A 16,088-nucleotide genomic window follows, 5' to 3' on the forward strand; every position below is an offset into this window, starting at 1 on the left:
TTCGCTGCTAAGATGCCACAGTATTTATCACATTAGCCCCGCCCGGTCTTGTCTTCACGTCATATAGTAAGTCGGGTATTTCAAGGAGCCAATTTTTGTGGCCTTTGCCATACAGCTCTATCGTCATTCCTAGGTGGTTAGCATACTCGGCATCAGCCCTACGTTCTCACAAAGTTGTACTTAAATGATTCATCTCTTAGTACCTTAGGTAGGTACGAGTTTGATTTACCTACTATGTAGTATGGACTTGCCAAACTAAATTTGGTGGTTTCTCTTTCCATTGACAATGTAAGTGCAAGCTGTTTCTTTGTACCTACTCACTACTATGTGGGTAGTAGGTACAGGTACCTTCTTGATATCTATTTGAGCCACAATCACGGTACCTAAAGTATGTGTGGCGAAGCGCCGAACCAACCGAGCTGAGCCCCTATCAATAGACTATTGGTGGGTATTAGTGCTACGTAGGCGGATACTTGTCCCAATGTAAGAGCAGCTACGAAATGGAAAGTCGCTACCTCCTGGATGTCCGCGCGGCGCATCTTCAAAGCTGAGACTTTCAACTCGTGTACATCATCTTAACTAACAATCAATGACAATATTGAAGAAACCAAAACAGCCATCAATTTTCTCTCTCGAGTAGTAAAGAAAATACCTCTTTCATCATACCTATTAATCCTAGATACTTTATTTCTCGTGTTATCTAGTGATACCAGCTACCAGCGACCTGTTTCTACCTAGGCAGCGTCTACTAAGCTCGAAATACTTCTCCCTCCAGCTGCGCCCTTCCATATCCGCCTCTATCCATTTCGAACCCTCTCTACGCAGAACAATAAATACTTTGTCATGATCTCCACGTTGTCGTCAACAACCACGCAACCATGAGGGCCAGGGGAGCTTCGGGGGCGGCAACCTCGCTGTGGTCGTCCGTCTTCTTGTTAACAGCTCTTCTATGGAGCGTCCCGACTGCTTACGCAAAGAGCGGACCGAACATCGTCGTCAAAGAGTTCGAAAACCCGCCGAACAACCTGAACTACTTCAAAGGTTCAAATGTCGTCCTATTCCAAGAAGCCTACGGGCACACCATTTGGCGTTCGACTGATGGCGGCGCAAACTGGTCAAAAGCCGAAGGAATCGAACACGATAAGGCCGCCGCCCTAGTCATGCACGAGTACGATCCGAAGCGCGCCTATGTTTTGACTCGTGGTAACGTCCACTGGAAGACAGATGACCAGGGAGAGACTTGGAAGACCTTCTTTACCGACGCCTATACGAGTAATTTCATCGATACTATCGGCCGATGGATGAATTTCCATGCCGATGACCATGACAAGATTCTATTTACCGGTATGGATTGTCCGTTCCCGGAGCTCTGCGAAGAGGTGGTTATGTATACCGAAAATAACTTCGAGGATGATGCCAAGTTCTTGCGCGGACGTACTCAGGGCTGTTGGTGGGCCAAGTCGTCGCCACTTTTCACTACTGGCGATGATGAGAAGGATAAACAAAGAATTTTGTGCATCATCAGAGGCGGCATCTTCTCACCCCAGGAAGACAACCGCCTTCTGATTTCCGACAACTTTTTTAGCGCCGAAGGAGCCGACGGAGTCATCCAGGAGTACGAGCCAGATTTGAACGGCAATGGCGCTATCCAGGGTATTGTGAGCCTAGTCGAAGTCAAGAAATACCTCCTGGTAGCTGCCACCTCGCGTAATACGGCTGAGATGACTCTATTCGTGAGCGGCGACACCGTGAAGTGGCATCGCGCCGTGTTTCCTCATGACCATCCTCTCCTAGAATCCTCGTATACCGTATTGGAGAGTACCAACTATAGCATCCAAATCGACGTCAGAACCAGCAAGCGGTTGTCCAACCCTATGGGCACTCTATTGACTAGCAATTCGAACGGCACGTATTTCACCAGGAACGCTGAGCATACCAACCGTAACCTAGAATCCTACGTCGACTTCGAAAAAGTCTCCAACATTCAAGGAATATTCCTAGTCAACCAAGTAGAGAACTGGGAGGAAGTAGAGGAAGGCAAGGCGGGTAAAAGGGTTAAGACGAAGATCACTTTCGACGATGGCAGAACTTTCGAGTCTGTCAAGACAGGTGATGAAGAAATTCACCTACACTCCGTCACGGAAATGAACAATGTCGGCCCCGTCTTTTCAAGCCCTGCTCCAGGTCTCGTGATGGGCAACGGTAACCAAGGTAGTTATCTTAGAGACTACTGGGAATCTCATCTTTATATATCCGACGATGCTGGCAAAACGTGGATCGAGGGGCCAAAGGGACCACACAAATACGAATTTGGCGATCAGGGATCTATCCTCCTCGCTGTTAGAGATAGTGAGGAAGCTGATGTAAAGGAGATTAAGTACTCTCTGGACCACGGTAAAAGTTGGGAGACGGCCGAACTGCCCGAAGGCCTGAGTATCTCTCCTTGGACGTTGCTGACTGATCAAGGCTCGACCGGCCTCAAGTTTCTGCTTACTGCTAGAAAGGGGTCGAGAGCTTCACCTACTGGCTTCTACGTCGTCTCCATTGACTTCGAAGGTCTCCATGAGGATACTTGTAAGAACAGCGACATGGAGGACTGGTTCGCGCGAGTAGGTGACGATGGCAAGCCAAGCTGCGTGATGGGCCATACACAGAAATACCACAGACGGAAGAAGGATGCGCAGTGCTTCATCAAACAAGAATTCAAGGATCCTATTCCCGAGTCATCTCCGTGCGACTGCACCAACGCCGATTTTGAGTGTGACTTTAACTTTGTGCGGGATGGAGACGAATGCAAGCCCGCTGGCCCGATCCAGGCACCCGAGGGCGCTTGCAAGAACGATAATCCAGACGAGAAGTTTTTGGGGTCATCTGGTTGGCGTCTCATCCCCGGAAACGAATGTAAGCGCACAGGGGGGGATCAGAAAGATAAACAGAAGGAGTGGAAGTGTTCGGACGCTAAAAGCTCGCCGAACGCACCCGGAAGTAATGAGATCGAACACACTCTAGTTCCCTTTGACGGCGAGTTTGATCGCTTCGATAAGCACTACCTCGAGCGGGGTGAATTAGATCCCGAGGATGGAGAGACAATAATCGCCAGACCGTATAAAGCGCTCACCGGCGCGGCGGGTGACGTTTTCATCACGCATGATCATGGCAAGAATTGGACGAAGGCTAAGTTGCCCGGAGACGAGGGTATTTACGCGGTTGTCACACATCCTTATGTTAAGGATATGGCATTCCTCTTGACCCGGGGAAAAAAGGTCTTCTACACTGTTGATCGTGGTCGGCATTTCAACTACTTCGAAACACGAGATGAACCAGATACCAGCTTGGATAGGTTACCTCTTGCGTTTCACCCAGACCGACCAGACTGGCTCATATGGCATGGAAAGAGATGCACTGGCGACAATGATTGCCATCTTGTAGCCACCATTTCTACTGAACGCGGTGAAGACTGGAAGACCATCAAGCGCAATGTGATCAAGTGCGAGTTCACTGGCTCATCTGCATACAAGTTTCGCAATAACACACAAATACTGTGTCTCGCGAGGGCGCATGAAGAGACCAGAGATAATGACCCCCTCCAACTATTGTATAGCGACGAGTGGCCAAGATATGAGATGAGCGTGGCCTTGCAGAATGTTAGCAATTTCGCCACTATGGCTGAATTCATCGTCGTCGCCACGGAAAATCGAACAGAGGGGACGCTCAACGCGCTTGCTAGTATGAATGGGCGCGATTATGCACCAGCACATTTCCCATTCAACTTCCAGGTTCCGCATACAAATGCATATACTGTCCTGGACAGCTCGACTCACGCCGTCAATTTGTTTATCGTTACCGAGGACGAGGAAAATCACCGGTACGGGTCGATCCTCAAAAGTAATTCGAACGGAACATCCTATGTGCTGAGCATTGCGGGCGTCAACTGCAATAGGGGCTATTATGTGGATTTCGAAAAGATGCTCGGCTTAGAAGGAGTTGCACTCGTCAACACGGTAGAGAACAAGGGCAGCGATTCGGAGCCAAAGAAGCTTACTACACGAATAAGTCACAACGACGGGGCCGAGTGGGGATTCCTGCCACCTCCCGAACGAGATCTTGACGGCAAGGAATTTAGCTGCTCTAGCAAAAATGGAGATGAATCATGCGCTCTCCATATCCACGGCTATACTGAACGAGCCGATTTTGGGAAGACCTACTCGTCAGAGTCAGCAGTCGGCATCATGTTTGGCGTCGGTAATGTTGGTCCGATTCTCGGAGATCCTAAAGACGCCGACACCTTCATGACGGCTGATGCAGGGCTAAGCTGGAAGATGGTGAAGAAGGGCAGCTGGACGTGGTCTTTCGGTGACCAAGGATCGATCGTGGTTCTCGCCCAAAGAAATACACGATCCAAGTCCATATCCTACTCACTTGATCGGGGCGATACTTGGAACGACTATACATTCACAGATTCCGAGGTCGTCATCACCGATATTACGACGCTACGTTCTGGTTCGTCGAGAAACTTCCTCCTCTGGGGTCACCAAGGGGACAAGCTCTTCACCGTGAATATCGATTTCTCGGGCTTGGCAAGAGAGCCATGCAAAGATGACGAAGACCGGGAAAAATCTGACTACGAATTATGGTCGCCGCAGCATCCTTTACAGCCGAACGGTTGTCTATTCGGTCATAAAAACCAGTACCTACGCAAAAAGAAAGATCGGAAATGCTACAATAGCTACAAGCTTCAGCACTTGTACAACGTCGAGAATTGTGAGTGTACTCGACAGGACTTTGAATGGTAAGTACAGTGAGATAGCTGTCTACGAATTATGTTCCGGGTACTAACTACGTTCCCGTAGCGATTATAACTTCGAAATGGATAATCATGGGCACTGTGCACTCGTCGAGGGTCTTAAACCCCTGGACCCCGAGCAGGTTTGCAAGGAGAAGCCCGATGAAATCGAGTACTACGAGCCTAGCGGCTTCCGTCGAATCCCCTTAACAACTTGTAAAGGGGGCTTCGAGGCCGACAAGGTGCTTCAGGCTCACCCTTGCCCTGGCCACGAGGAAGAATTCGAAAAAGCACGCGGCGTCTCCGGCGTCGGTCTTTTCTTTGCCATCGTTCTTCCGTTCGGATTCGCATCGCTAGCCGGCTGGTGGGTCTACCGCAACTGGCAAAGCAAGTTCGGGCAGATTCGACTTGGTGAACAAAGCGGTTTCGACAGCGATTCGCCATGGGTCAAGTACCCTGTGGTGACAGTGTCGGCGGTAGTAGCGGTTATTGGCGCGATGCCCCTTCTGGTAGGAAGTCTGCGGCGTAGTGTAGGCTCCGCGATAGATAAATTTAGGAGCAGAGGAGATAGCGGCGGTCGGTATAGCTGGCTGCGGGGAAGCCAGCGAAGGTACACGACGAGAGACAGCTTCGCTCGAGGCAGAGGTGACTATGCCATCGTGGATGAAGACGAAGGCGAACTTCTTGGCGACGACAGCGACGACGAGGTGTGAGCGACGAAGGGTCTTACTTCTCTTATCACATGTAGTGTGGGAGGAGAGGAATTGAATGTATTTTTTGCAACTCGGGAGGCGCATAGGCAACAGGCAGGGTTTAGGAAAATCGTGATGATCTAGGCGAGGGATGGTGTAGGCAAGAATATGAACCATTCGTTGCCGTTGTCTACGACGTTATCTACAATCACCTAGGTAGTCACTGTAGCATTGTGCGATGGAAGAGACAGTTTTAGCTCCTTTTTTTTTGGTTAGCATCACCGCCGAGGTCTAGGAGTAATAGGGGCCAGTGTGCTTTGTGTGTGTGAACTTGTATTGGTATTAACGTTCCTCGTTTCTAGCGGGATAGACAAGACGAAGTAGACTAGTTGATCCCGTCCGAGTCTATCCGCTCTACCGCATGAGAGCTAGGTAGAGGTTTTACGACATAGGGTGAAAAGTAGTAAGCAATTTCTAATTCAGCCTACAATTTCTCGGAGTGTCATTTCAAGTAGGCGATATGGGTAGCAGCCTCGGATACCTAATGGTATCTAGGTATACCGTACACTTTATTTATATTAGTCGATATGTCTTCTCCTTCCCAACATTGTATAATCTGAGACAGGCAAGCATGTAGTAATATACATGAAATATTGGTCAAAGCTACCTTATCTAGGCACATACCCTAATACGAACGATGGAAGGACAACTCACTGCCATTTTTGTCCGTCTCCCCTGACGAGCGACTCAGCTGCAACAAACTCATGCACCATGCTGCGTGCTCGGGGCTCGGGGCTCGGGATACAACGTCAGCACGTCAAGTTAGACATTTCTATTGGTCCTTTTATTCTTGTTTCCCCTCCTCTTATTTAGTTCCGTGCTTTTTACAAAACAAGAGAGCATCCGCTTATCTGGTTCCGATTCCCGTCACCGTCACCATCGCTGTCCAAAGTTATTGATATTCCATGTAATAATAATAATAATGATGATAAGACTCGAGTCCTTCCTTATCCACGTCATAAGTTGCAAGTCCGGATTTCTCGCCCGAGAGTTATATTACACGTTCATGCTACCCAGAACGGCAATTCAACCTTCTACGTATCGCTTCTAGAGGGTTTCGGTTATATTTACGACTTTTAACTAACTTCTTACAGACCAACTTATGTTGTCTGGCCGTCTGACCTTCCGACCATACTACAGACGTACATAGCAGAGACTCATGGACGAAAAAGAACAAGAAAAAGACCGACAGCGTTTGATCTAAAGCGACGCCAAGGTCAAAAGCTAAGCACTGTCCCCAATGGACGCCGACCCCAAAACGAAGCTAGTTAAATCGTCACATGGCGATACGCGTACCTGCAGGGGAAAAGTCGCTAGGTCCGTTCTGTCGGGCGCCTATTAGAATACAAGAAGGTCTCGGCTCTATTGTAGCTAGTTATTATAGTCTTGATATAGCATGGAGAACTAACGATAATCTAAAGAAGCACCCGCGCGCTATAGTGACTAGCTAAGGCGTTTACGAGAATCGGACTTAAGCTTGCTTATATTTTCGAAGACTATTTCAGCTCGGGCAAGTTGGTATTGGTCTGTCTCACCGCTCAGACCCCTCGTGGATCAGCGCGTCCCGCATGAGTCCAAGTCAATCTCTATGCAAGGTCTACCTACATTGGTTTAGATACCCTGCACTATTTCGCATATCACTCTTGAATCATCAGTTTTTGGGTGCAAAGGAACTGAAAAGATGGGGACCGGCCGGCTCAAAGTGCCTCGGCCTGAATATAATATATTTGATCTAGACTGGGAGTTGCAATGATATACATCTCCTAAATCAAATGAAGGGTAGTAAAGGGGAATGTGATGTTTCCATTGCATTTCGTGCTTCCGCCAAACAACTCTTCTCCCAGCGCATGTCCCATAGTCGGCTGCAAAAAAGGGCCTCTGAAGAATAAATAACATTTTGAATACCTCGTCAATTGCTAAAACACCACAAACCAACACCTCGTAACTCCAGGCAATGATCGATCCCATGTACATAAACGCCAGGGTGGGCATAAGTATCACAATCCGATGTCATCAGTTTCCTCAACGCCCTAAGGCGTGAGGAGTCGTATGTTTTGTAGAATAAAGGAATCAAGGGTACGGGCCCCACATAGAGAGAACATGACTCGAATGAGACGGAGCGAAGAATATGCCGTAATAAAAATGAGGGCTATATCGACGAGGCAAACTGGAAGCCCATGAAATTATGAAACTAAGGCCAGTCGTCCTTTTGACCGATCGCCCTTGTTAGAACTGGCCGCCATACTGTTCTCTCGATTACTTAGCCTCGTCGCACTCGATTCCAGATGCGCTTCATCACATTGTTATCTGTGGAGGTGGGAGGGCCGAGCTCCTGGTCGATGTCGGCGAAAATCTTCTCTATGCTGTCTTTGGGACTATCCCTAACGTATGTCGTAGTCGTAGATGTAGGCAATTCGTCCTGCAAGGCCAAAATCTGAGCTGGTTTACTTGAATACTGTCGTGATCCCTTCTGCCACCCGTATATTTGGTCTTCGCAGGCTCGTAAATCCGGTCGCGTTAGCGTCATACGCAGCGTCATTTCGCGGGAAGCTGCAGGCACTTGCGCATAACCTTCCGAAGGTCTCGAGGAGTAATCATCGGTGGCGGGCAGCTGAAGAGGTTTCACATGCTTATCTAGCGTATTTGGAGTCCTGGGTGACTCCGGGTCCGGCAGTGATGCATCCTCGCTATAAGTAGACGATCGATCATCCGAGAGAAACGTCTTGAATTTTTCCGAGTCTGGAGAGAACATCAAGCGCGATTGGTCCTTGGCGCTTGGAAGATCTCTATATGCACCAGCTGACGAAGGGTCATTTGATGGAAAACCAAACTCTATTGCTTCGTCGAATTTTTGGGGTGAAGCCAGGTAAACTCGTAATTTTAAGCGCGCTTCGGGATCCTGATAATGAGCCGCGCCAGGGTCAATTGAGGAAATCGACTCGTGAGCGGCATGCTTCGGCGTGATGAGAGATAGAGCCCTGGATTTTCGCCTTACAGGTGGCAGGTATGCGACCGGACTGGGCGCTGCCGAGGGGGCGGTAGGAGGTGCCGCATCCTTTGTTGCGGGCCGACTCGAAGAGATAGACGGGCGCCCAAATGGGATCTTGGAAAAGGATAAGTGACGACGAAACGAAGGAGGTCTTGATTCCTTAGGAGGTATAGGCACAGACTCTCTCAGGTTCACGTGATAGTCGTCAAGAGCGAGGCGGAGGTCGAGTTCTTCGTCTTCATCTAGCCATCGAAAGCTATCGTAAAGCGCATCGTGCGCCTTGAGAGAACCGTTATCGCTCGCCAAAGACTCCATGCTTGGCCGCGCCGAGGAATATAAGGTAGGTGAATGAAGTGGAGGGGTAGGGTGTCTGTTCGCAAGACGGCCCGCCTTCAGACACGCTTCGTCGGCAGCATCAAGGATAACGCTCTGGCGCAAGCGTTTTGCGATGACGACCTGCTCTTCTCTACTAAGATGCTTTTCCCTAACCTTGGCGGGAAGCCTGGCCAGGAAGGCCAAGTCTACAGAGGCTGCGTGGCCCCGATGGGATGGAGCGGTTGTGGGACGTTCCAGTGGCTTGCCGGGGGCAGCGCCGCTGAGCGAGGCTCCTCGGAATTTATGATGTCTGAATGCGTCGGATGGGGGGTCCAGGATGCCAGAGGTTTGAGCGAGACGCAAACGTTCCAAGGTGGAGAAGTACTGTAAAAAAGAGGGGGAGGGAGGAATTTAGTAAAGACACTGACAGAACGCTTTCATATGTATAACAACAAAACAACAGGGTTGAATAACGGAGAGGATAGGGTGAATAGGGAGAATGTGTGGAATGGGAAGAGTGTGCTCTGATGCAGGAACGGGCATAATACATAGTAGATGGTAACTATATGCATGCATGAAGATTGCAGAACCTGCACTCGCAGTGGCCCAAAGCGTTGCAATATCCAGGGCTATACAGGGGTAATATATTGCCCAGAGCTAGTTTAAACCAGTCTAAGCTTGGTCGCCGCCGATACTGCTTTGTTTAAGCAGCCTAGCCAACCTATAAGCGAACAGCCACGCAGCTTCGTTGGCTACCCTCCTTACCACCAACCCTTTCCAAGGTCGGTGCGAGCCTCCCAATTGGTAGAAGGGGCTTGCCACTACGAAGCTGCGGCGGCGCGTCTCTGCAGCTTAGTCTCTTTGCGGACTGTCTAATCCGGGAAAAAGAGATCTGACTGAGGAACTGGTGGGAATAAGTGTGAAATATCATATCCCCACACAACATGACACGCCGAAGACGTGCCAGCTTGTGAGAGGGGGAAATCCAGCCATGTAAAGAAAAGGGTAGATACTATGTATCAAATAGTTTTCTTCTTTTCTTTTTAATGACGGAAGATGAAGTGACGATGGCAGACGCAAGGGAGGGAAAGGCAAGGGGGAAATAAAGAAAAGCACATAGAACCTAAAAACCATAATGAAAAATAAAAATAAATAAAACTCACCTTTCGTCTGATAGCTACTGGAAGAGCCTCAAATTCCTCGATATCTCTCTTGGTGAGATGTGGATGTGGCGGTGACGCCAATTCACGGTTGTTGTGATCCTTCTCATTCTTTGCCTTCTTGTTGCATCCCCTTCCTGTATTGTCGCTGGTTCCCGAGGTTCGCTGTCTCTTAATGTTGGACAGTGGCAGCCATTGTCGAATCGAACCAAGCGAGTGATTCTGAGTCGGATGGCACTGGTGCGTATGCGGTCTTTGGGGTTGCTCCGACTCGTGTTGCTGTCGGGCTTGATCGAGGAGGCTGTTGTGATAGTCTACCGTGCTACTTCGGCCAGCTGCATTGAGGCGGGTCACTTGTAGGTCTGTATGGTTCCCGTCGCTGAGGTTGGTACCAGTGCAGTGCCGCATCGTTGGAGTTGAAGTTGTAATAGACGAGGTTGATTGGGTCAAAAATCGCCAGGAAACATTATAAAGTTAGGAGCTTATCAAGAAGAGAAAAGTCAATTTCAAAAAGACATGATTAGTATTGGAAAGTGCAAGTTGCAAGTTGCAAGTGCAAGTGCAAGTAGCAGGTGCAAGTACGGCCGTTGATAGAAAGCATAAAACAAGAGTCAAGACTTTCCAGAGCGACAAGGTTTACAAGGTCACTAGGCCTGCACAGGTCTGCAAGGTTTACGAGATTGAAAAGGAGGTGGAAGTCAAGGAATGTTCGAAAACGAAAATATACCTAGATACTTGGCGATAAATTGAATTTCGTGTTGGTGTTCAGTGCGCATTACCCGGAGAACGAGGATAAATTCCACAGCACCTGGCTGGCTACATACAGTATTACTGGCCCGTCCTTGCCATCACATACATCCATGTGCACCTCAAGCGCTACTATCATCATACCTGTCATACCCATCATACCTGTCATAGCTAGTACTAGCAGACTCCCCAGGTATGAGAATGAAGCTTTCCACAAATAACAACCCAATAATAACCCAATAATAACCTGGCAGGTGGAATTCTCGACAGCCCTGACAGCCCTGGGGGGGGGGGGACGTGACAAAGTACCTGACATAAACGGTTCCTGAATGCTGGGAATGTTCAGGATCCCGACCCCGACCCCTAACCTAACCTAACCTAACTTGACAGTTTGACCCTAGACTTGGCCGTTATTTGCCGTTACTGTGTAGTAGTTGAGTGAACTATCAACGACACGGGACGAGCCATTAGGCCCAATCTGGCTAGTCCAGGAACCACATAGTCTGTATCAGGGAATAAAATGGGGTGGCGCCCGCCAGAAAAAAACGTGGCTACTACGTACCTGACAGTACCGTACCTACCATGACCCAGTAGGTAGTACACGATCTCCCGTACCACAATCCATGATTGCATTTTATGTAATTTAGGCAAACCTTGTGCTTCAAGTCCGTGCTTTGGACTTTATGTTAGGTTGTCCACGGTGTAGTACATACCTAGGTATGGTCTGGCCCGAGCACATCCCATTTCAACTCAACAACGACAACATGTTACATCTGACACTTAGCTGTCTGAGTACTCTTAGCATCGAATAAGCCTTGGCTCACCCATGTCGTCACAAGGACACAATAGCCAACATTGTCACATTGTCACACTGTCGTTATTAGTTTTATTAACTTCCACGTTTATTCGTTCCTTGTTGTCTCATGAAGCCATCGTGATCATCTTTTTACCCCGATTTATCGATACTCTACGTCAGTATGGAAAAGACACATGTGAGCTATATCCTGCATGGGTAAGGTGTTCTAGATAATCGTCGATCTTGGGAGCTGTTCTGCAACCACCTTCACATAGTATACCATTAGTCTCGGGCCTTGGCGGTATGATCGGCTCCGCAACTACTACGTACATAATTCCTGAGTCCTCCACGGTCCCCGAGCGTTAGACCCTGTCTGCTTGTTCAAGTACGGACTTGTATCGCTATACTCACCGTCAGCTGTCTAACTACTATTAGTTACATACCTGACATAATAGCCCGTGATTGAATTTCGAGACCTCATCCGAACCCCTGCGTCAAGTTGACATGATATCTTTCCCTCCTCAAATCAAACATAAGTACAGCCGAACACTGGGAAACAATAAGGCCATGTCCTAGGCAGGAAGATACCGAGCATCCACTTCAGCCTTCAGCTACACTATAGCGAATACCGTTCTCGGTAATGGCCAGAACTTAGCTTCGGGAACGTTCTTACACATCATACCATATACTATATTAAAGCTCTTCTCCCCGAGCCTATCCATCGATGCCGGCTGTCACGTTGGATAATTTCGCCGCGACTCGATATCAGGCAGTTTGCCTACCGGAAATACATAGCAAATAAGTTATGTAAGGGCAGGTACTCTGTATGTCACCGTGTCGGTGAGGGGACGATCACAGGCACTAACGAGCTTGGACGGGGTCTGCTCCTGAAACATGCAAGGCCCCCAGGGTATCGGACACATACGGACATATAGCTATACGCTACTGCACATCTCCCGCTTTATTTGGCTCTGCTCCTTCATCAGACCATGCTGGACGTGCATTACGTACATACACAGGCAGGGAATCGACCAACCAAGCTGCAAGACCAGGGACGGTACTTTTTAAGGCTCGAAGGCCAGAGCACTTGGGCTATAGGTACCCGGGTATTCAGAAAAAAATGCTATAGCTACCTACCTACATACGTCCTAACCAATAATTACCTGCTATCTAGGTAGTCGAAGTAGGAGACTGAAATTCTAGGATCCTGCCTTCTGCCTTCACTCATCCCTAACGAACCCAACTTCAGACAGGAGTTTGAATAGGGAGTAAGGTGTCCACCGGGTCGTAATATTTATATACCTTATCTTCCCTGCCCTTGCCTTTAAGGATTGGTTGTTTGAATGTGGAAACGCCGGTCCTCCGGTCGTAGGACTCGTGGAGAGACGCCGGCCGTTTACCACCGCCGCCAGGAAGATCGACTATACACTTCGGAATGAAGAACCCGGCGACGGCCCCCTGGATCTGCGATTCAATATCAAGTAGAGTCCGCAGGGGCGTGCGCAGGTGCTCGACCTTCTTCACCATGTCACCTTGATATATGTAGTACTGACCAAGTGGTTAGTTCGCAACTGATCGGTTTCATCTAATGGTTTAATTCGTGATTCCTTACCGGTTGAATCGCCATCTTGGCCAATTTCTTGATCAGGGTTAGCATGGTATCAACGTTGTCGTTGATGCCACGAAGTAATACCGACTGGTTGCGTATAGTCATGCCTGACTGCACGAGCCTGAGGGTAGCTTGTTCTGTGATCCAGGATATCTCGCTCGGATGGTTAAAGTGGGTGTGCAAAGCCATGTGCTTGCCTGCCCTCTTTGCTTTGTCCGATACGCGGATCAGAGTATCTGTCCACGGGTCTTTTCTATCGAGGAATCTGTGCGGTGCCACTGCTAACCCTTTAGTTGCGAAACGGAACCTTTCGATGTTCTTCGCTGCGATGAGTCGATCCCCAATTTCCTCGAGGAGGGACGGCTGGATGTAAAAAGCATCTCCACCGGAGACGACTATATCGTGAAGACCTTCTTGACTTTCGATGTATTTGAAGGCATTATCGATCTTTGCCCTTGACATCTTAGGCGGTTCTTTAGCTACTATCTCAGTGTCCGGTCCAATGCCATAAGCCCTTGTGCAAAATATGCAGTATGTCGGGCACACAGAGGTTGCTTCGATATATTAGTGTGGCATTTGCAAGGATATCAAGGAATCCATACGGAGGAAGAGCGCTTTGTCAGGGTAGCGATGTACGAGACCCTCGACCGGCTTGTCCAACTTTTCATTCAAAGAGTCCATCTTGGCCATAGGGTGATCCTCGACCATTATCGATCCCAACGGGATGAATTGTTTAAATATTGGGTCGTTGGCTGGATCGCTCCAATTGATCCTACTTAGTAAATAGGGCCTATATAAGGTCAGATGTCGAACGGCTCATTAGCAATTTAGCCCTCGATGGGAACACTTACATGACCCTTACAGCCATTGTGGCTTTTCTGATGCCGCTGATCACGTCACCTACAAACTCATCACGGCTCTGCGGACCGCCGAGACCATATGCACGAGGGAGCTCATCCGGCACCACAGCATAAAGGAATTCTGTTAGTTTATCCTTCCTTTTCGTGTTTGCTTCGACGACGTGCTATTACATTTTAGTAAATGCTATCTATAGAGAAGGGTAGATTTACGTTGACAGCCCATTTCCAAGATAGAAATTCGTCACTGGGCACATCCCTCCATTGCGAAATTTTGCGCCAGAAGTCGTCTCCGACGTCTCGGTGAGGTTCTGACCATAACGGGGTCGGCGCGGACGCAACAGGAGGTATAGGAGGATGACCTAGTATGATTCCTTGATTGGTATCTGCTTCGAGTGCATGGCGAGTTGTAGAGGTAGTTAATCCTCGTACGGGGTAGGGTGATGTCCCTGGCACGCCTAGGCTTCCTCTACCACGAGCGAGAGCCTGACGAAACATCATGAATTAGGTCGGTTTCTTATATACTAATGGACATATAGTAGCTAACATTAAGTATAATGATTAAACGTTTATTTTGGCTAACTATCAGTTTAGGTGTTATGAAGGGAGGCCTGTCGGGAGTGTTATATACACACTTGGCTGACGCAACAGCGCTTACAAGAGCTAGCATACACTGGTTCTAGCTCCAGCTCCAGCTTTACGGATATAAAATCGAGATTCATCGACTGATGCTCTTGGCCTGATCGACCAGCGTAAACCGAGATATACTCACGATTGATGTAACGCTGTACTATTGCCTCTAATGCTGCCATCCCACCGTCTCAAGGTTGGTCAGCAACCAGCACAGTTATGTAGACTAGAGCAGGCGATTGTTTCATGATTTCTGGCCTATAACAACTCTGATTCTAACTTTCCAACCTCGACTTCTGTCTCTAACATACATAAAAGAGAGCTCGAGGTAGTAATATGTCCCGTCCCCAAAATCCGATCCGGAGGTCTGGGCCTATGAGAGCATGTCTATTCGCCGAGATAATGTATAGAACCACATACGGGATTTCTATGGAGTCCATTATATGGTAATCACCATGCATCCCCGCTTACAGACAGCCCAAATCACCGCCCACCCTAGTCGTGGATGGCGCTGACTATCCATATCCGTTGCACGTGGAACCTTCACGGGGCCGAGGGATAATATTCCGGGGCCCCCTTTTGCATAGTCACTTACATACAGTAGGTGGCTTGGCTTTTGTATCTGTATATGTCTAAGGGGTTTGCCACACACGGAGGCTACTTATGTATAAAAGAAGCCTTCTCTGGCAGTCTATGTCATGATGCATATTAAATCCAACTCTCTGATGACCGGGAACAGGGTAAAGCCAACAATCGGACTGGTTTGGAACCACTGATACCAAGTACCCTGTGAGAACCATATGCGAATTGCTCCTACTTCGATGCTACGGTATAGACCGACTGAAATCTATAATTGTCTTTGCCCTAGCTAGAACAACAACTGATACTGCTGTGTTATTAGGTTGGGTTTTCAATTTCACAACCCCTTCACCTAATGTCTGTCAACTATCCATTCTTCTGGCGTGATACTAACGTGGCTGTCGCATTTACCAACCATTAGCCACATATTCCCTAGGCATAGCTACCAAATGGCAACTCCGGTGTTTCTCGGTAGCCTGGAGAGATATCACTGGACGTAACTAGGCGGCCTGCTAGTACATTACCCCTGATGGGCCCTCAACTTGAGTGCTGATGCGATCTAGGTCACGATTAGCTTCCTCGTTGGGAGTATGAAGTCTAGAAGTAAGACAAAGTGCATTAGTGCGACTTGCCGCCCATCGGGGCTGACGGCGGACACCTCCCTTTTACACTTGGGGAGCCTATCTTGTCATTTTAAACTGCTGATTGGTTTCCATCCACGTGGTAACAACGCTCACGCTCGTCGTCAATCAGCGTTGGCTGGTAGAACCAACCATCATGAACTCCGAAGTTCAACTGGGAACAACCACATACTTGTATGCCGGCGTCCTCTGTTGCATACAGCATGTTGGTTATGGGGAATTGGTTAGAC

The 16,088-nt window shown here is 48.6% G+C and overlaps 4 protein-coding genes across 4 annotated transcripts; 1 reads left to right on the plus strand and 3 right to left on the minus strand.

Moving 5' to 3' along the window:
- The first annotated feature begins 530 nt into the window (after positions 1-530).
- On the plus strand, positions 531-5,756 carry F4807DRAFT_112106 (Oligoxyloglucan reducing end-specific cellobiohydrolase). Its single transcript, XM_047992772.1, has 2 exons — positions 531-4,789; positions 4,851-5,756. The coding sequence occupies exons 1-2, from the start codon at positions 879-881 to the stop codon at positions 5,494-5,496; spliced, it is 4,557 nt and encodes a 1,518-aa protein (XP_047858561.1). The 5' UTR covers positions 531-878; the 3' UTR covers positions 5,497-5,756.
- A 1,221-nt stretch (positions 5,757-6,977) lies between these two features.
- Positions 6,978-7,710, minus strand: F4807DRAFT_112151 (uncharacterized protein). The gene has a single exon (XM_047992773.1). The coding sequence runs from the start codon at positions 7,525-7,527 to the stop codon at positions 7,147-7,149; it is 381 nt and encodes a 126-aa protein (XP_047858562.1). The 5' UTR covers positions 7,528-7,710; the 3' UTR covers positions 6,978-7,146.
- F4807DRAFT_468058 (uncharacterized protein) lies at positions 7,662-10,407 on the minus strand (the record flags this gene model as incomplete). Its single annotated transcript, XM_048002564.1, has 2 exons — positions 7,662-9,223; positions 10,003-10,407. 2 exons carry the CDS (start codon positions 10,405-10,407, stop codon positions 7,796-7,798), a joined length of 1,833 nt encoding a protein of 610 aa, XP_047858563.1. The 3' UTR covers positions 7,662-7,795.
- A 2,380-nt stretch (positions 10,408-12,787) lies between these two features.
- On the minus strand, positions 12,788-14,506 carry F4807DRAFT_455686 (kama family protein; the record flags this gene model as incomplete). The annotated part of the gene is made up of 5 exons (XM_048000761.1): positions 12,788-13,090; positions 13,155-13,705; positions 13,754-13,941; positions 14,003-14,175; positions 14,222-14,506. The coding sequence occupies 5 exons, from the start codon at positions 14,504-14,506 to the stop codon at positions 12,788-12,790; spliced, it is 1,500 nt and encodes a 499-aa protein (XP_047858564.1).
- Positions 14,507-16,088: the final 1,582 nt, after the last annotated feature.

Source organism: Annulohypoxylon truncatum (genome assembly GCF_022578515.1).
Source record: "Annulohypoxylon truncatum strain CBS 140777 unplaced genomic scaffold F4807scaffold_2, whole genome shotgun sequence".
NCBI lineage: Eukaryota > Fungi > Ascomycota > Sordariomycetes > Xylariales > Hypoxylaceae > Annulohypoxylon > Annulohypoxylon truncatum.

Excerpts from the sequence above, each read along its gene's own strand:
- F4807DRAFT_112106 (XM_047992772.1), top strand. The coding sequence starts at position 879 with ATGAGGGCCAGGGGAGCTTCGGGGGCGGCAACCTCGCTGTGGTCGTCC. Across the intron at positions 4,790-4,850 it reads ACTCGACAGGACTTTGAATG|CGATTATAACTTCGAAATGG; the intron begins GTAAGTACAGTG and ends ACGTTCCCGTAG.
- F4807DRAFT_112151 (XM_047992773.1), bottom strand. The coding sequence starts at position 7,527 with ATGCCCACCCTGGCGTTTATGTACATGGGATCGATCATTGCCTGGAGT.